General features: G+C 37.7%; 1 protein-coding gene across 1 annotated transcript in view; it reads left to right on the top strand.

Moving 5' to 3' along the window:
- The window catches only part of LOC136866323 (transforming growth factor-beta-induced protein ig-h3), a 105,497-nt gene extending 85,111 nt beyond the window's left edge, over positions 1 to 20,386 (top strand). Inside the window, exons 12-15 of the mRNA XM_067143174.2 lie at positions 870 to 1,055; positions 10,009 to 10,165; positions 10,407 to 10,588; positions 19,956 to 20,386. Coding sequence (XP_066999275.2) covers positions 870 to 1,055; positions 10,009 to 10,165; positions 10,407 to 10,588; positions 19,956 to 20,045 — 615 coding nt within the window. The 3' untranslated portion in view covers positions 20,046 to 20,386. The remainder of the gene's footprint in view (positions 1 to 869; positions 1,056 to 10,008; positions 10,166 to 10,406; positions 10,589 to 19,955) is intronic.
- The last annotated feature ends 683 nt before the right edge of the window (positions 20,387 to 21,069 follow it).

Genomic DNA, 21,069 nt, shown 5'->3' with positions numbered 1-21,069 from the left:
AAATTTAATTTTACTTGTACAGTATTTCTTTTACCGCGTCGACTCTTCTTGAATGACTTTTCCGCCAAGGATAGTTAAGGACAGGGATTGGAAGTAATTCGGCCATAGTACCATCCTGGCATTCACCTGGAATTGAGAATGGTAAACCGTGGAAAACTATTCCCAGGACGGCCGAGGTGGGATTCGAACCCACGCTCTTCTGAATGCAATGAACTATTAATTCAGTGATGGTGAATTCAAAAATGAAACCGGCGCTCCACCAGAAGAAACAATGACTCATGGAGAGGCAACAATGCAGCTGGACAAACTGATGGCCTGTATAGAATCCTTGACTGAAACCACACCTGCAGAACTGTTATTAGTAAAACGTCTTCGTGATCGTGCTGCACGCAAACGCTATACAAATGTAAAACAGAAAAAACTCGCACATTATTTTAGTGCAAAAACAGAGTTGTAAAAGTAAGAAAAGTGTTCTTATATCTTTTTTGTACAATTGGAAAAAGGTACAACTTATGTTAATAAATTATATAACATGTATTGTATTTGTTTCTTAGTTTTTGGATTATCCAGATTTTCGATAATCTGGATCAGTGTTGGTCCCACTTAATCTGGATAAACGAGGTTCTTGTGTAATTGGAGATTTATTTTATATGAATAACTCTGATACATATTTTGCTATATTTAAATTTTGTTTGTTTTCAATTGTTCAATGCAACATTCTTCTCTGAATATAAGATCAAAGAATTTTACAATTGTTAAAAGTTGAAATGGCTTAAATTAAGGATCTTCAGAAGACAATTAGAATATTTAACTTGTTCAGATAGGTTATTTATGAATATAAGAAATATACACATTTATATTATTTACAGCTCCCATTCTTCAGTGGTGGTGTGGATCGTGTGACAGTTGAATGTGCAAGAGTTGTAAATTACAACAACCGTGCATGTGGAGGAGTTGTCCACGAAATTGAACGTCTTCTGGTACCACCTGCACATTCCATCGAGGAAACACTGGAGTCGATGGCCAATTACACCATACTTAGCCGTCTGATTAAGGTAATTCAAGTGCAGATCATAAAGCTGTTGTTTTAAAAAATATTAACAGTCCTTGGATGTGTTGCTTTTAGTATTTGAAAAGCACAACTATAAAATTTTGTAATACTTTCAGTAATATTTTAAATGATAAACCTGAAATGTCCTCTTAATTGTACACTGATAAAAGGAAGATGAGTGATACAAAATACAGGAGTATAGGAATTGGGACTTTGATGCATTATTTTGAGGAAAAGAAAATTAGGATGTGTGAACTGAGCAACTTTCTCACTAAGACGGGCAAGACTGACACGATTTTTGAAATGAAAAGTCATCTCGTGTGATTCACATTTCGTGCAAAACTGACAGTTTACTCATTTCTGGAAAAAAAAATTCTTAAATTAAATAAGGTTTGATTTCAGGATCACTTTCATGAATGGATGGTGTTATGCATCAACCACCTAAGCGACAGTTATCAAAAATCGGAATACTGGTACCATCGCCTAAAGATTCAATCTAACTGCTCAAATACTCGCATAGCTCTGTTTGAATTTAAACAGCTGTAACAGAAGAAAAACATAAGCACCACTATCCTAATGCGAGTTTATAATTTATGCATCAACTGTCTATCCGCCTATTCCAAGAATTGATTCACCAAGTGGTATTTGGCGTTCCTTAACATACTTCCATATATTACAGATATGTAGTACAAGTTTTTGCTACAGGGCCTACAGTGCATTACCTTTAGTGGATTCTTGTTTCTATTGTATCACACTATAAATGTACAGTTGGCTGTTTTGGATTCGAGTAACCTAATTTCATGAAGTAGTTTAGTAATACATACAGCAAGGTCATATGTTTTCGTTAAGTTAATAATTCATTATAAGTCATCCGCTAAGGCCTTGAAGTAGGTGTGCAAGCACAGGTGGTAAAGGTGTACCTGGAAGGATGTCAGTTCGATTCCTCATCAGGTAGTCAGAATTTATGAGATACTATCACTTCCTTCCTTTTCTGCTATTTGTTTTACGAGTTCGACACTTATTTACTTATATGTTTATGTGAAATTCTTATATAATAAAATAGTAATTATTGAAAATCTAATATTTTGTTGCTGACTCTTCGTTATTAACAACAAAATCTCACATGGTGGTGCTTAACTAAATATTACGTAGCCCTGAGCATCAGCAAGTTAACTGTCACAGTTTGGTGCTTAGCCGCTTGATGCGTATCTTCGGTCCACAAACTACAAATACGGCTAAGTTAAATTTGAGGAAATTAAGGAAAATATTGTACTGAATGAGTTTTTTTCTCAATAATTGCATTACACTCACCACATTACTTAATTGTACCAAATATTTATTTATTTTGACTAAAATGTATCTTCCAAGATGATTTTTCAATATGAAAACCTCTGGACGCATTTTGCTCAAAACTTAGATTTGATGTATAGCCGCTTAATGCATAACACCATCCAAATAAGAATATTGGGAAGGAACAAACAAGTGTCAAATCAAATCGTATAAAGAGAGAGTGGAACATTTATAGAACAAATATAATGACAGATCAGTGTGGGAAGAGGGAGCAATAGAAAGAGAAGGCAAGGACGAACATGAACCCAAAAGCAAACCAACTATTTCCTCTGCTTTTCACAGTGACCTGTCATTGTGTTTGTCCTATTATTTTTATGTTTTTGATTTGCTAGTTTTTTCAACGTTGCCTTAATCATCAAAGGTTTTCAGCGATGTGGGGTTGGAAAAATGATATTCTTCGAATGTTAGTGTCCATGGCCTTAATTCAGGTACAACCCCAGCATTTGCCTGGTGTGAAAATGAGAAACCACGGAACACCATCTTCAGGGCTGCCCACGGTGGAATTAGAACCTGCCATATCCTGAAGGCAAGCTCACAGCTACGCGACCCAAACCGCAAGGCCAACTCACTCCTATTATATCTTCCGAAGTGATGTGAAGCAAATTGTAAATTCATGGGGTGAATCATGTTTGGCCGATTCAGTTTTGACGCTGCTGTCGGACATTGCTCGGGCTGCGGTTACGCTGCGCAAAGTGATGCAGGAGGAGTCTTTCTCTGCTGGAAGTCAGTGATCTAGTTTTTGAGAGATGTTTATGACTAAGAAACTAGTTTCCCATTTCTTGTGCTGATATTTAAAAAGATCAGAATAATATCTATTTTTCCACCTATTTAATACTTTTATAAATTTAATAATTTTACATGGATTCTGGTACATGTTTCAGCTCTTTTGAGCCATCATCAGATACTAAATCTTCACGAATGATTCAGATATAGCCTAAAATTATAGATTCATACGTAATCTTTCTGCTGTATATGGTAAAAATATTCTTGCTTAAAATTAGCACCTTAAAAAATTTACAGTACATGAGTGAGTAAAGAATGTTATACAAACATGATGTACACAGATAAGCAATGATTTCTTGAAAGTTGCTTGAGTTAACAAATAGTTGAAATCTTCGTAGAGAAGTTAGTATAGTCTAAATTTATAGTGCTGCGTTATTATTATAGTTGGGGACAAATCATGACGACCTCGCCTCACACCACTATTTTCCAGCAGCAGCTCTGTGTCTATTAGCGACTTAAGGATTCACTACCTCTACTGCAGCCAGAGTTGCCAAATCGGCTACTGCACTCTACATGAAGAAAGGGTAAATACTACAGAGAATGAGGAAGAAAGTGGTTTGACAGCCTCTCCAAAACAAACAAGGATCACTTAGAGCTCTTTAACTCAGCAGGGTGCAGGGTGTGATTGACTACTGGCTTTCAGCTCGCTTCCAGGAACTGAGGTCGTCATGGTTTGTCCCCAACTATATGTTGTTTGGCTATTGGCTGAGATCAACTATACAGAGGTGGATAATGTGAAATACAATTAGGAACTTTGTTGATGTATATGTGCAGAAAGAAAAAGAGGGAATGAAAAGAAATGTCCTCTTGAGAAATACTAACTGTAGAATACGAAGAAAAGATACGGTATGGCTTCTTACTTGCCTCATGGATTGGTTGAATAGAACCTGTTATTAAATGCTTAACACAGCACTGACTGAATCAGGTAATGTGACATAGCTGTGTGTGTATTTGTGTAAAGGGAGAGGTGGGGAAGGAAGAAGGCTAACGAACAGAGAGAGAAGAAGTAATTGAGGTGGGGAAGGACAGAGGGTAAGGAGTGGGAGATAGAGAACACAAGGAAGTAGAGAAAGGGGAAGCTTATGTTGTATGTAAATTTGGTTTAAAATTAATATTAACAGCAACGGGTTCCATCTATGAGCAGTGCTCTCTCTAGGCCATTTTTACAGACCGCCCGGCAATCATAACCTAGATATGTATTTGTGCTAGTTACACAATATTAATACATAGGCCTATGTTAGTCATTAGGTGTTCCAAATGAAAATGTAAATACTGTAAATCTGTTTATTTAAATGATACATCTTCGTTATTGTCAGCATAATTTCATCCATTACATCAGCGTTTCAAGCTTTACCTTGATTACCATGTAGTGTAAAGCGCGACCACACGATTCCGCCCGGCGTCACAAACCCGTATGGCACTCCACAGCAACCGAGTGCTTAAGTTCCGGTATTACACGATTGTGAACGAGCAGTAGAACACCAGAAGTATAAAATACTCCCTTATGTCTTGTTCGTGATAATAACACTGACATAGTTCAGTTTGGGCATTAACATTATTGTTAATGCCCAGAGGGGACTAAATTGAAATTGTATTATATTCATTTTTTTTACATAGTATTCCCCGGCAGGGTACTCATTCCTGCCACCCAGCTGACTAAAATTTCTGGGGAGAACGCTGATGAGAAAACTACCAATAGAATTAAAGCTGGAGAAACATCATTTAAAGTTGTTAGAGAACTAATATGGAACCAGAAAGTGCTACTGAATTTGCAAGCGTGCATTTTGCCTAACTTATTTTGTGCCACTTTTAAATGTGGACGTGAAACTTTGACCAGGAGAAAGAAGCTCGAGAGTAGAATTCGGGCAGCTGAGATTAGATTTGGAAAGACGAGAAGAGATAAAATCCATAATAAAGATATCGGAAACTTGGCTCCAATTGACAGACTGCAGGATGAAATAACTCTATGTAGACTCGAGTGGTATGGCTACATGTGAATGATGCTAGTAGAAAACCAGGAAAAATGTAGAAACTCCAAGAATGAGATATATGGATATGGTGAAAAACAAAATTCAGCATATGGGACAAGACTAGGACAGAGTACCAAGACCAGTGAAGAAGAACAGGAGGAGTTGGTGGCAGGGCTTAATTTGCTGACCCATCGAATAACTGGAACTATCAAGTTAATGATTTTCATTTCCGTGTTGATGATTACCTAGTTTCGAAAAATATTACAAAGAATGTTCCACTAATCAACACTATATCAGAACAATATCTAATATTTGATTACAAGTCTCAGTCCCTTTAGGACCGTCTTCAGCGCAAAACACATGAATTATAAAAAGCATTAGACAAACACGCTTACAAACGAATACATATGAACAAATTAAAATACTGGTATTTCACTATAACTGTTGCATCTTTTTAAGCAGTACGGTGCATGTCTGACACAATTAGCAACAGGGTCATGAGGACAAGAAACAAGGGAACATTCCATTCTTTTCACATTCAACATCTAGACAATAGCTACTTATTGTCACAAGATATCTTACTTTCAAACCATCATCTGTCTACTCCAACTTTGCATATAACAGCAACTATGAAGGATGTTCCCTCAAGACTCAACAGTCCCATGTGTATACCACAATAAGTGTTGGAAATGTCTGGCTCCATGGCTAAATAGTTAGTGTGCTGGCCTTTGGTCCTGAGGGTCCCAGGTTTGATTCCCGGCCGGGTCGGGGATTTTAACCTTCTTTGGTTAATTCCATTGGCTCAGGGGCTGGGTGTTAGAATTCATTCTCATAGACGCGCAGGTCGCCAATGCGGCATCAACTCGAAAGACCTGCACTCGGCCTCTTCGAAAGCCACACATTATTATTAGTGTTGGAAGTGATAATTTCAAGATCATACAAACTCTAAATGTGAACCACTACTGTTTAATTTGACCAACATCTAAACATCTATAGTTTCCCGTATTTTACAACGACGTAATATTTTAAAGTTTCACTGCACATGAATGCTACTCAGTTAGAATGTTGATAACAAAAAAAAGTAGTAAATAAGTTGTTTGACATCATAACCAAGCTTTTATGACACGTTTCAATTTTACATGTCAGCAAACAAATCGCCACTCATCAAGAACTTAGAAGATTCACAGTCATAAGAGCCATGCATTATTTGATTATCAATTTGTTCAATTGACTTGAATACATAATTTTATAATTTGTCTTCCATAATCAAGAAGGATAATTCTTATTGCTTTTGAAGACAAAACAATTTTAGTGAAATACCAATATTTTAATTAGTTTACAGTGAAAACTCGATATCTTGAATCACCTCAGGAGCTAAATTTTACTTCAAGTTATCGTTTTTTAGCATATACAGCGCATAATTGAATCACATGTATCGATGGGCTTATACTGAATACAGTATTTTTTACAGTATTTACAAAATATACTAACAAACTCTTATTTTACGGCATCGCTTTAATTATGAGCCCTATTAAGGTAACTTTTTAGCAGATAGAATACAGTAGTGAAACGAGAAACATATCTCCATTTTCACTTTTGAAAAAAATTCATTAGTCTCTTCTGTTTTTTACTATTAACCTTCTTTTTTTCCCACATGCTTTTCAACAACATTTATCGCTGTGAGAAACACTGTCATATACATTTGAATGACTCTGTATGTAGGTTCAAAACTACACAGCCAAGATTCGTAAATGGAGCTTATCATCCACGACTTCCAGGGTTGCTTTCGTACATGACCGGCAATGAATTCACACCCGAAAAACGAGGCTTCGCCGATTTTTCCCATCACTAGAAGTTTGTTTTTTGGTTTCCGCTGTATTAGCTCCCAACATCACTGTAACCCTTTCTTTACCTATTAACTGTTCCTCACGAACTACAAATGCTGTATTGCACAGTCAATGTTGTATAAAATTCAAGTTACAGAGTGTATTTTTGTTTCAAGGGAGGAAACGTTTGCTTCGAGAAATTGAGAAATTTGTGTAACTGAATTTCGAGTAATAGAGAGATAAATACACGTGAAGAATAGGGCAAACGTCCGAGATATTGAAGTTACTTCGAGATACTGGAAATTTGAGTAATGGAGGTTCGAGATATCGAGGTTCAACTGTATATGTATTCGTTTGTAAGTGTGTTTGTCAAATGCTTTTTATAATTCATTTATTTTGAGCTGAAGATGGTCCTAAAGGGACCGAAACTGGTCCTCAAATATTAAATATTGATATTGTACTTATATAGTGTTGATTAGTGAAACATCCTTTGTAATATTTTTCAAAACTAACTGGAATGATGTTGAACAGATATATACTCCTATTAGCATCCATGATATATTGTAGACCTAAAGTTTCTCCAATATTTAGAAGTAAAACAGTCGTGTCTGCTTTTTCTGAGAATGTTTGTATAAACTTCATGAAATTTCAAAATAATGCATTGAAGTCCCAATTCTATCTGTGTATTCTGTCTTCTCCATCTTTCATATATTAGCATGGAATTAAGACTTTTAGATCAAATAGATAGGGTTTGTGTGTGTGTGTGTTTTCTTATATATATACACATACACACCTAAACATCTCATGATAATTCAAAAGCCACATATATTTCTCTATATGAAAGTACATTATATTGCCAAAAGTTTCTGGACAGATGTCCATTTGCAAGTTACCACTGATAACAATGTTCCTATTATGATGCTGGTTGGCCTTTTGCTGCCATTTTGATGGTAGTTCTTCTGGTAAGTCTGTCCACCAGGTTTTGGTATGTTGCCACAGGAATCAACAACCATACTTCTTGTAGAATCTTGAGTAAGTTGGAAGCAGATTGTAGGTGTTGCAGTCTTGCTCACAGTCAGTGCTCTAACTTGTCCCAAAGATGATCAATGGGGTTAAAATTGGAAATTTGGGAAAGTCACTTCAGTTCTTCAACCTGCGTATACTTGAACCATGCCTGTATAGCTGCTGCTTTATGAACTGGGGCTTGACCATGTTGAAATAGAAATGGACCCTCTCCGTGGGGAGTGCAGAATTGTTTCATACCCACTGGCCTTTAATGCTCCTTTAACAGGAATTAGAAGGCCTAGACTGTACCATGAAAAATGGCCTTATAGCATGATGCCTTCTCCACCAAACTTCACAGTTGGTAGTATGCACTTGGAATGGCGGTGTTTGCCTACTATACTCCATACTCAGACCTGTCCGTCAGATTGTCAGATAATGAAGCATGATTAATCACTCCATAGCACTTGCCTCCATTGCTCAGGAGTCCAATGGCACCATCCTTTACACCACTTAAGCTGAATGCAGGCATTGACCTTGATGTTTGGTTTGTGTGCAGTTGCCTAGCCATGAAAATCCAATTTGTGAAGCTCTCGATGAACAATTCTTGTACTGGCAGTGTAACCGAACTCACTTTGGAACTCTGTATGGAGTCTTTCAACTGACGACATGGTTTTGTCGTGTTACCCTCTTCAGAACTCACCGGTTTCTCTTGGTCAATTTATATGGTCTGCCAGCTCGTGGTTGTGTTGCTGTTGCTCCCTGTTACTTCCATTTTACAATGACCTTACAGTTGATCAGACAGTCGTACTGGAGAGGAGCCTGCCTATAACTGTGCCATACTGAAAGTCATTGAACTCTGCTATCCCATTTTCTGGTTAATACTCTATGGTGACAACAGCGAGGTAGTACCAAGGCTACAGTAATTCTACCTCAACTGTAAACAAGCATTACAATAAAAGAGTGACTGAACATTTTTGGCAATATAGTATATAATGCATTGCTTCAGGATTCATTGCTATATTGACAATTATTTACTTATACTGAAATGTCAACAAGGAACAAAATTCTTGTGGGTGTAGCAAGTAAATTACCCAACAAAGTATCGAATATTTTTTTCATATTACATAATCATTAGGTAAAATACATTACCTGTCTACTAAAATTTATGAAAATATATTATTTCTTTTAGGTGTAAATAATTCTTTCTTTCTTTCTTTCTCAGCCAGTCAGACCTTACAAGGGATAGTTGCAGAGTTGTCTATGAGAGCCTTGACAAAACTTCCACCTTAGATCAATACTGTTTCCATTTCTGAAACTTCCTGTAGTTCCTGATGCAGTGATCAGAAGCTGAGGTGGGGGTCGCCTTTACAATCAATTATTGAATAAACTATTTACAATATTGATATGTTTGGGAAATGGGAAGGGACATGTACACAAGAAATACATACAAATATGCAGCTATTGATTTGCATCACTCTAAAATTGTTTCATTCTCCTGCAGTGGAGAACGCATAATGTTGTAACAAACATAATATATATGAACTAATTTCATTGTAATACATTCAGAGTTCTCAAAACATGTACGGCCATTAGTAACATAATAAAGATTGTTAATAGTATTGACAAGGTGGAACCACATATTTAAAGATGTTTAAATAAATGAATGTGTACTCCACGAAACAACGCACAACAATCAGATTGTCACAGTAACTACCAAAGGTTTACATAACAGGTTTTACAGCATTTCTAGAGGGTGGCTCTTTCATGAACTGCGCAGTTTGTAGGTGCACACTGTCCAGATGTTTAGCCTTGTTTGAGAGCTAAGGGCAGTTGTGAATCTTAATATTTAGCACATGTTGCTTTGGACTTGCTGGCATTCTGTGCTTTCATAGAGATTCTCATCAACAGCTCTGCAACTGTCCCTTGTTAGAGTTAGCTGTGCACCCATCACCTTTGAATATATATCTTGCATATTTACAATTTGTAATATATAAGGTGAATTTTAATTGTTCATTCTTAACAGAATGCTAATTTAGAGGCTGAGCTGAAAGAGAATGCTCCATATACTTTGCTGGCTCCATCAGATGAAGTCTTTAAGAAATTGGATGAAAAAGATCTCAAGCGTTTGCTGGAAGATAATAAACTGGCTGCTCGAATCCTCAAGCAACATATTCTACCTGGTAAGCCTACAAGCAGTCATAGAAATGGCACTAACTTAATTGTTAAAAATAAGGGGATGGAAGAGTAAGACATTAGGAATTTGGGCATTAATCTAGTTAATATTCACAAGTTAGTAGTACTGGTCACCATGCAAAAGACCAAATTTATTACGGTTGACTAAGGCCAAGAGATTCCCTTATTTCACAGAAAATGGCTCTTAGTAATTAGTATTTAAACTTGTATTTTCTTTTTACATTACAGAGATGCTGTGCTGCTCAGGTGTTGGTATATCTTCATGGCCATTTATAAACAGAGTAGAGACCTTGGGTGGTCGTTCCGTCGGTGTCAGGAGGGATCATGATGATCGTATTCACGTTGGGAGCACAACAGTGCAGCAGTGTGATATCATGGCAACAAATGGAATTATTCACACAGTAAATAGGGTAAGAAAATAAATTAAGACAAACAGTATTGCCATAATAGATCTTGGTATGCCATTCACACTATTTCTTATGACTAATATTACAAAAATGAATACTCCCCTCTGATAGAAGTAGCATCAAAGAATTGGTTATTTATTCATCATCATCATTATCATCATTTCCCAACGCCAGTTTCCCGGGTGTGGTGTACAAGCACTCGCCATCTCCTTCTGTCTTCATACATCTTTTGATCCAGTACATCCTCCCATTTGTATCCTCTCTCCTCCACATCTGATCTTACAGTCTCTATCTAACGTTTTCTTGGTCTTCCCTGTGGTCTTCTTCCTACGAGATTAAGGTCGAAATATTTTCTGGCAGGTCTTTCGCTGTTCATTCTCATTACTTGCCCATACCACTGAAGTCTGCATTTCTTTATGACACTGATAATACGAATCTCAATACCAGCTACTTTCCTATTCACTTCATTTCTGATCTTGTCCTTTCTGGTTGTTTGGTTCATGGTTCTAATGAATCTCATTTCAGTTGCTTGGATTCTACTGAAGTCTTTGTATAGTAGGGAACATGTCTCTAAAACGTACGTGAGGATTGGTATGAAGTAAGTGTGGTACATGATTGTTTTCGCTTTCTGTGGTATTTTGAAGTCCCCGAGGAGATTCCTGACTTGACTGTAGAAGTTCAATGCTTTCTGTGTCCTGCTGAGTATTTCCTGCCTAACAGTGTTGTCTTTCGATATTGTGCTTCCGAGGTACTTGAAGTGGGAAGCTGATTTGATTTTTGCTCCTTCCAGATATATATTTGAGCTTGTTCCTTCCCTGTTGATGGTCATTTCCACTGTCTTTGTTTTGCTCATCTTCAGTCCAAAATTTTTGAATGTGTTGTTCCATTCATTGAGTTTCTTCTGAACTTCAGCTTCTGTCTCTCACCATAAAAGCACATCATCAGCAAATACCAAGGCGTTTGGTTCACTGTCCATTTTCTTGATAGATTTGATGACCTTGTCCATTACTATTACGAACAGGAGTGGTGACAGAGCACTTCCTTGTTGGACACCTCTCTTTGTTTCAAACCATTTTGATTGTCCGTTGCCTATCTGGACACAGCTATAGCACTTCTGGTATAGCATCAATTAAGTACTTTAGCACCTTTAGGTCTTCCAGACATTCGCATATTTTGTTTTGAGGAACACTATCATATGCTTTTTCAATGTCCACAACTGCAATCACAAGATTTCTTCCGTATTCCCAGTACTTTTCTGTCAGCATCTTTACTGCAAAGATAAGATCCACAGTACTTCGACCTTTCTTGAACCCAGGTTGTTCTTCCTGAGTCTTGTTTCTATGATCTTTTCCAGCAGCTTCAGTGAGTGTGACAACAGCACGATGCCTTTGTAATTTCCACATTTCCATTGGTTGCCCTTTTTGAACAGCGGGATGATGACTCCTTTATTCCAATCTTCTGGAATTTTACTTTCTCAAATCACTGATAACACTCTATATAGCCAATTCAAGCCTGGTATTCCAGCTGCCTTTAACATGTCTGAGCTGAGATCATCAAAGCCTGGGGACTTCCCATTTTGCATGCTCTTTAGTGCTGTTTCTACCTCAAGCCATGTTAATGGGTATTTGTTGCTTTTGGCTTCATCTACACTACAATTATTGGTGGTGGTGTTGCCCCCATCTCCATTTAACAGCATGTTGAAGTACTTCATTTCATCCCTGATCCCTTCCTCTGTTTGTATTAAGCTACCATCATCTGTTTCCAGTGCAAGGATGTTTATATTTTCATTTCTTTTACTGTTTACTATTTTGTATAGTAGTTTCCGACTTCCTGGACAGTCTTCCTCTACCTTTTAGTAAAGTCATCCTAGCACTTTTCCTTTTTTTCCTGGATCAGTCTTTTTACAGCTAGTTTCTTTTTCCGGTATTCCTGTACTAGATGTTCAATTTTATCTATCATCTGTTTTCTGTTTTTCAAGGTCTAATTTTTTTTTCAGTATATTTCTATCTTTTACTGCTGTCTTCACTCGGTCATTCCACCAAGGTGTTTCCCTTTTGGTGTGGCACTTGTTTTTCCATAAATTTCCGTGGCTTCTTTTACAAGGGTTTCTTTTAATAAGGACCAATCTTTTTCTACTCCCCCTTTCTCAGTTTTGGGTAATTTAGCTGTTATCCGTGCTTCATAGTTTCCTTTCTTCTCCATGTCTTTCAACAGCCATGTCTTAATCTTTGGCATTTTCTTTTGTTTAATTTTGGGCACATGAACATGTTTTAGGTAAGCAATTAATAGCTGATGGTCGCTATCGAGGCACTCGCTGGGTATGACTTTAACATCTGTAACATACTGACCCACTTTTCTATCAGTGATGATGAAGTCGATCATAGTCTTGAGCTTTCCATCCCAGCTGTATCTCGTTATTTTATGGCTGTCCCTCTTCTGATACCATGTGTTCTGGATGATTAAGTTGTTTCGCACACAGAAATCAATCAGCTTCTCTCCTTCAGAGTTTCTGTTACCATAGCCATGTAGGCCAACGATGTTTTCACAGTCTAGTCTTTCTTTACCAACTTGGGCATTCAGATCACCCATAATGATCGTGTTCTCCTCTGTTATTTGTTCCTCAAGTTTGATAAGGAATTGCTCTTTCTCTTCTGTGGTACATCCTGTCTGTGGTGCATATACTTGTAGGAGAGTTTGATGTGCATTACCAACACAGTCTCATCTGGATGATCCTATTACTCACATATTTGACATCTGTCTGTGTGTCTATATCTTTATGAAGGAGGAAGCCAACTCCATTTTTGGATTCATCATTGTTCCCACTCCAGTACAGCACATATCCATTTCTCAAGGGCTTCTTCCCATATCCTTTCCATTTTGTCTCACTAAAACCCCAATACCTCTCCATAAGGTCTACAAGTTCTTCATATTTGTTGGTGAGAGTAAGGATATTAAGTGTACCAATTTTCAGTCGCTCTTTCTTGGGAGGGTTTTGTGTCTTCTGGTATCTCTGATGAGCATCAGGCTTTTGGCCATCATAAATTCGGATGGTACGAGAAGAACTGTCATGTCCGGTATTTAATATATTCTTCCATCCGAGGCTCGTTTTAGGTTTGAAAGTCAACTGTTGACTTGCTAAGCCTAACACAGGTGAGGATTTTCTTTCGGGGTTTACTCCCTTAGCCTTTGAAGATCCCTCTTCTCCACAAGGCAGTGGTGTCCTCTTCTAATTTTCCCCAGGGAGGATGGGTTGCCTCATCCGCCATCTCTGGTTGTGGCATCATACGCAACCATTAACCCGGCTCAAGGGAGAGAGGATCACCTTCCCTGTTCTCCACTTGAGTAATTCTTGCCTGGTGCATCCACGCTGCGGGGGTGGGCATCCTCCACATCAGTAGGCCGGTGTGAAAGGATGGCTAAGTTCAGACAGGGACCCAGCACCACGGGGTATAACGTTGAACCCATGACCAGGGTTACGGGTGAAGACCTTAACGGCATCTTTGGCAGAGAAGGAGACCTTCGGAATGGCAGAGAATGGTTATTTATTATAAGTCATAAAAACATAATACAGTAAAATATTGCTTTAATGAATACCAGTATAACAAAATATTCAGAATTGCAAATTTAGGCCACTTCCCTTTTCACTGTTTATTGTGCATTAAAACATTTCATTTTAACAGATTTCAAATTTTCAGTACAACGATTTAAATTTTGCCCTTTTGCCTATATTTAACTTTTAAAAAAAAGAATTGACATTCATCCCATGTTATAATATATTTTTCTTATTACATTATAATTTTATTTAGACAATATGTTATTCATTTTCCATACATGTACAGAATGTGATTAATTGAGCAGGATATCTATTTGAAAGTAATCAATAAGATATATATATATATAAAAGCTAATCAATATATTACAACATCAGCCCATTATTGTAATGTGAGAACACATCATATAGTTCTCAGGCCTGCATCTCAGATCAAGCCAAGATGTTATTATATGCAGACAACAGGATCTTATTATCACAATATCACAACAAATTACAGGAATCCTTGAACAGATTAACAAAATGGTCGGAGGAAAAATCAATTGAAAATAAATAAAATTAAAAGTATAACTCTCTCTAGCCTCTAATTCGGCTTTGGTTAGTCCAGCTGCTGGGAAGTCCGGCCAGCACCTGTCCTCGAGTTATGCTTCCCTCACGAAAAAATTGTGCAAGCTGTTATTCGGCAGGATAAAGAAGTAGAAGAAGTTGATGAAGAAGAAAATGAAGAGGGAAAAATGAGTCACACTGGGAAAAGAGCAGCTGTACAATAGGCTGCAGACAGAAGCCACAGCAGTTGGTGTAATGTTTATAAAGAAGTGGCATGATATTGCTTCTAAAAAAGCAATTAACACAATAAACAGAAAAAGCAGAGCAGAGCTTTTGGCACGGTACTATACTGCAATGTGAGTTCTTTTTGTTTACGACAGTCTGTCGGTGTACAGTCTGTCGGTGTACCTTCACAAATTAAATTCTGAGTTTTTATAATATGTTTTTCTGCATTTAATTTTCCATCACAAGTTTTTATCTCTCATTGGGAGTGAAACTTCAGTTGCGTATGAAGACATAATAAAGATAACATCAACTCATTTTGGGTGAGTACACTTGGTAGAGACACATCAGTACTACTTACCTTGTAATTGGTTCTTTATTTACGTACTGTACTTCACTTAAGCTAAATATTGTCTTTTAGTCTGGCAAAGGGTCTGGTCCTGAGATGGCCGAACTAAAGGGAGGCTACTGTATGATAATTTCACAATTTCAAGCAGGGAAACTTAAATATGTTGACAGAAATATCACCACAGTTGATGAATATAAATACCCAGGAGTAACCATGCAGTCTCAAAAAAAAAGTTCACGGAACATATCAAAGAGAGAGTTTTTTGTTTTTGTTTTACAATTGGCTTTACATTGCATCGACGCAGATAGGTCTTATGGTGACAATAGGATAGGAAAGGGCTAGAAGTTGGGAGGAAGTGGCCGTTGTGTGAAAGTGGAAAACTACGGAAAAACATCTTCTGGGCTGCCGACAGTGGGGTTTGAGAAATCCGTAGCAGGAATCATAACGATAAACAATATTAAACACTTTAATCAGATTTCATTGGAAAGAGCAAGAGTATTATTCAAGATTAAAATAACACCAATAGTCGCTTATGGATTGACATTTATTTGGGACTATTGTACAAAGCAAGATTTGGAAGAAATAGAGGGAGTCAAAGGAATATACCTGAAAATATTTTTAGGTATAACCAAATTTACACCATTTTGTTTAGTACAGCAAAACCTCATTAAGACATTTATGCAGGGGACAAGGAAAAAGAATGTGTTCAGCGAGAAAACATACTACTTAGTGCACGAATAAAAACTATCCAACAGGCATATGGAAACACTAGATAAGACTTTTTCCCGCATGACATCATTTTACGTTGTGAATCCATGGGTACAGTTAAAACTATATCTACCGTTTTTAAATATGAGAGGAGAATATTAAAAGATGTGAAAGTCAGGACAGAATGAATATGAAAATGTTTTCCATTAGGGATATATATCTCTCACTGCAGCCCAATTGTCAACATAAATCCCTTTAATTGATTTTAATGACCTACCCTTAATTCCACAGTCCCCCAGTATGGCAAACATCTTTTCCCTCGGTACCCTGTCATATGCTTTCTCTAAATCTACGAAACATAAACACAACTGTCTATTCATCTCGTAACATTTTTCAGTTACCTGGTACATACTGAAGATCTGATCCTGACAGCCCCTCTGTGGTCTGAAACCACACTGGTTTCCATCCAACTTCCTCTCAATCACTGATCGCACCCTCCCTTCCAAGATGCCAGTGAATACTTTGCCTGGTATACTAATCAGTGAGATATCTCAATAGTTGTTGCAATCCTTCCTGTTCCCTTGCTTATAGACAGGTGCCGATACTGCTTTTGTCCAATCTGAAGATACCTTACCAACACTCCATGCCATTTCATCCCTACCTTCCCACTATACTTCACCATTTCAGGTTTAATTTCATCTATTCCTGCTGCTTTATGACAATGGAATTTATTTGCCATCCTTTCTACTTCCTCAAGCGTAATTTCACCAACATCATCTTCCTCCCAAAGATTGTCCCAATTTTTTCGTATGGACTGGAACTAACCTGGGACAAACTGCATGAACGACTTCCATACTCTAGAGAGTGTCAAGGCTCGCCTTCTTGGAGGTTACACTAGGAGTGTCTAAACACACTCTCTCCAGGCTGGCGTATGTGCAAGCCCAAGAGACCTCCTTGATAGGAGATCTCAGAATGAAACTTAACCTTCTTTACACTCCCAAATGGTAAGAGGCAATAGATGAGAAAAGAAAAAGAAGAGAAGGCATCTGGGAAGAATTTTATATGACGGAGACAATGATGAACCAGACCTGGACAGGTACGAACCAGACGCTCTGCCATTTTTAATGTCACTGGCCGTCCATAGACATCACCACAAGCTATGCAGAAATTCACCTTGCCATGAACTAGACGACAACTCTGTGCAAGTATGTTATGTCAAAATATCAAATCTTAACTTGTACAAATCAGAAGATGTTGGTTATAAACTTCTGAAAAATGTGACAGTCAGTATTTATAGTTATGTACATTTAATTATGTACATTTTATGGCCACTTTGGCTGCAATAAATTATTATTATTATTATTATTATTATTATTATTATTATTATTATTATTATTATTATTATTATTATTATTATGTGCGTATGGACCCAATGGATCACGCAAAGCTCTAACGATTCTGTTTTCTGAGTTGCCAAACAGCTCTCATCCTTTCTCCGTGGATCCTTTTTCGTTCTTCTGTCCACTTTGCTCCAGTCTTCTTTTTCACTTCGTTCTCTGGTTGCACTTTCCATCCATTAATTTTTTTCCTATAAAGGTTTCTGTCCGCGGTGTCATTTGGGTTTATCTGGGCTTTTTCCAGATCCTTCTTCACTTCTAGTACCCATGGAATGTCTTTAGATGTTCTATGTAAGTGAGAATCTTGTGTGTCAGTCTACTTGCCGGCAATCTGTGGACGTGCCCATAGAATTTCAGACGTCTTTTGCGGATGTCTGCTGCAATGTTGGAATGCTCTTCTGTCTCTTTGCGTGACCTCATTCTATATCCATCTTCTGTTTTTCGGGGGCCGAGAATTTTCCTCAGGATTCTTCTTTCTTCTTTTAAAATGTTTTCTTTTTTTTTTTTTTTTTGTTATTTGTTTTACGTCGCGCCGACACAGATAGGTCTTATGGCGACGATGAGGCAGGAAGGGGCTAGGAGTGGGAAGGAAGCGGCCGTGGCCTTAATTAAGGTACAGCCCCAGCATTTGCCTGGTGTGAAAATGGGAAACCACGGAAAACCATCTTCAGGGCTGCCGACAGTGGGACTCGAACCCACGATCTCCCGAATACTGGATACTGGACGCACTTAAGCGACTGCAGCTATCGAGCTCGGTAAAATGTTTTCTAGGTCACCTTTCCCGTTCAGTGTAAGGGTCTCGCTGGCATATAAGACTTCGGGCTTTATTACTGTATTATAGTGTCTGATCTTTGCATGGCGGGACAAGCACTTTTTATTGTATATGTTGTGAACCCTACCGTAGGCTTTCCGAAATTTTTGTAGGCGAATTTTCTGGGCAGCCTTCTCGCCTCCCGTTGGTTCAAGTATTTCTCCCAAGTACTTGAAGTGTGGTACTCGGTTGATTTGCCCATGTGTCGTGTTCAAATTTTGGATGTCAAATTTTGAGCAGAAGAACTTAGTCTTTTCAAAGGAAATTTGTAGGCCAACCTTTCCAGCACATTCGCTAAGGGTTTCAATTTGTTTAACGGCTGTGAATACATCATCTGTAAGTATGGCCAGGTCATCTGCAAAAGCGAGGCATGATATCTCAATACCGTCTTTGGGTCGTCCTAGTCGTATGGGGCGCCAGTATCCCATATCTTTCAATACCTTTTCCCACTTGCGGATGACTTTGTCTAGGACGAGGTTGAAAAGAAGCGGAGATAAGCCGTCACCTTGTCGGACGCCAGTTTTAATCGGGAATGGTTCAGAGATCTCCCCCATGAATTTAACTTTGGAGATAGTGTCAGTGAGTGTTGCCTTGATGAGGTTGAGGGTCTTAGAATCAAGTCCCAGTTCCTCAAGAACAACGAAGAGAGACTGTCGATCAACCGAGTCGTACGCTTTCCTAAAGTCAACAAAAATGCAGATGACCGGTTTGTTCCTCAATGCTTTGTATTTAAGTGTTGTCTTCAAGTTGAATATTTGTTCTGCGCACGAGCGACCAGGGCGGAAGCCTGCTTGATATTCGCCAATACTTTGTTCAAGTTGTTCTTGCGTTCTCTTCAAAAGGCAAGCTGAAAGAATTTTGTAAGTCACTTGGAGAAGAGAAATGCCCCTGTAATTATTTACGTCAGTCTTATCTCCCTTTTTGTGTAATGGGTGGATGAGGGCGCACTTCCAGTCCTGAGGTAATTCTTCCGATTGCCAGATATCTGTAATGATTTGAGTGAGCTCCTTGAGGGAGTTAGGTCCAAGATTTTTCAGAAGTTCCGCATTGATGCCATCTTCTCCGGAGGTCCTATTGTTTTTAAGTTTGAAGATGTGGCCGCGGATTTCTTCCTCTGTCGGTGGTGGAGATTCTGGGAAAGTGTGCCTTGGGGGTTCTTGAGGGAATCTTGTGAGGGGCTCTGGACAGTTGAGGAGATCAGCGAAGTAAAGTGCTAATTCTTGACAATTATCCTGATTACTGAGTGCAAGTTTTCCATCTGATCTTTTGAAAGCCAGGTTTTGAGGAGCGTACCCACGGACTTGTCCTCCGAATTCCCTGTAGAAATCTCGTACATTGTAGTTATTATTATTATTATTATTATTATTATTATTATTATTATTGGCACAAATATGTGAATAATACTTGGAGACCAGCTAAAACTATTATAATACCTATGTCCAAAAATATGCTGTTAAATCATGTATTTGGTCAAATAGGCCCTAATGATAAAATAGAGTAAAATGCACATTTATTTTTTATTTTAAAAACCATGTCATCATGTTCACAAAAGCTAGAAATGTTTACGTTTGTAAAAGTAGACTAGGATACAAATATGATGCATCATAAAAACCTGAGCTCTAGTTAACAGACAGGATGTCTTACATGCAGCAAAAAGAGCAAAATGTTATTGCAAATGAATTGATCAGTGTTCAAGAAAATATGATATACAGTGCAGGGTTTTAAGTATGAACTACAGGCTCGCCAAGGCATTTGAAACTTAACTATTCATCTTCTTTTATTTACAGATTATGCTACCCCAGGGGTACAATCAGCAAAATATGCGCTTGCATAGAATTACCAACCCTAATGTTGAAGTCTTCCTGTATGGATTGTAACAAGTCATCCAGTAATTTGTTTTGCAACTTTAAGTTTTCACAGATGAATGTACACATCTGCATTATCTTTTCTTAGTACAGAAATTTCGCAATATTGTTATTTCTTACTGTAAAAGATCCACATCAGTTCCCTTATTTTTATAATGAAACACCAGTGTCTAAGATAAAATACTGATCATCAATTTATCTACAACAGAAAAAAATCAGTTTATTTATTGCATGTTTTTGTATATGTTTTGAAATTATTTTCTGTTACAGATGAATTGTTTTTAATAAAGAACTATGTACAAATCCAAGATCTACTAAATAAGTAAATAAAATAATTTAAAACTTAGAAAAATGTTGTAATATATGGAACCCCTACCTAATGAAACTTCTGGCATCAGAATAAATTTGATGAAACCTGTACAGATATTATGCTCTTACATTAGCCAATTTGAGAATATCTTGAGGTGTTCATCTTGCAGTGGCATGGAAAGGCCATATATTCATCATCAGTATTTCAACAAAGAATGATAGTGACGTCGCTACTTTAATAGTAGATAGGTTACCTAATAAAGCACTTTAGACTGATTTTGATCAGCCTTTCTCAATAACATTTCCAAGATGGTGGCGAGCAGTGGTTTAGTTGGACCGGAACGCCGTTCCGGAAATTTTTTTCCCGCTTTAGAATGACATAACATTTTTACATTCAGTAAGAACATCTTATAATCTATACATAGCGCTGAAACGTCATGGGTGTACTCTAGCGGACTAATATCGAACCTTTTCTGGTTCTCTACACTGCTATTGGATTCGGAGAGCGAGAACTGAGCACAGCAGCTTTCTTCCACTCGTTATGTTTTTGTGAAACCAAGTTTTATTTTATGTTTTGCTCAATGTCTTGCTGTGAAGCAGATATTATGGATTATCTCTGCAGTTAATGAATATCAATAGCCCCGTAGTACCTTCCAAGTTTTCTAGTGGCAATGAAAGTGAGTTGTGAATGTGACCATGAGTTTACTGAAGTGGCTGGGTTCAGAAA

This window comes from Anabrus simplex, chromosome 3, assembly GCF_040414725.1.
Source record: "Anabrus simplex isolate iqAnaSimp1 chromosome 3, ASM4041472v1, whole genome shotgun sequence".
NCBI classification, from domain to species: Eukaryota; Metazoa; Arthropoda; class Insecta; order Orthoptera; family Tettigoniidae; genus Anabrus; species Anabrus simplex.
This window is presented reverse-complemented; position numbering and strand designations above follow the sequence as displayed.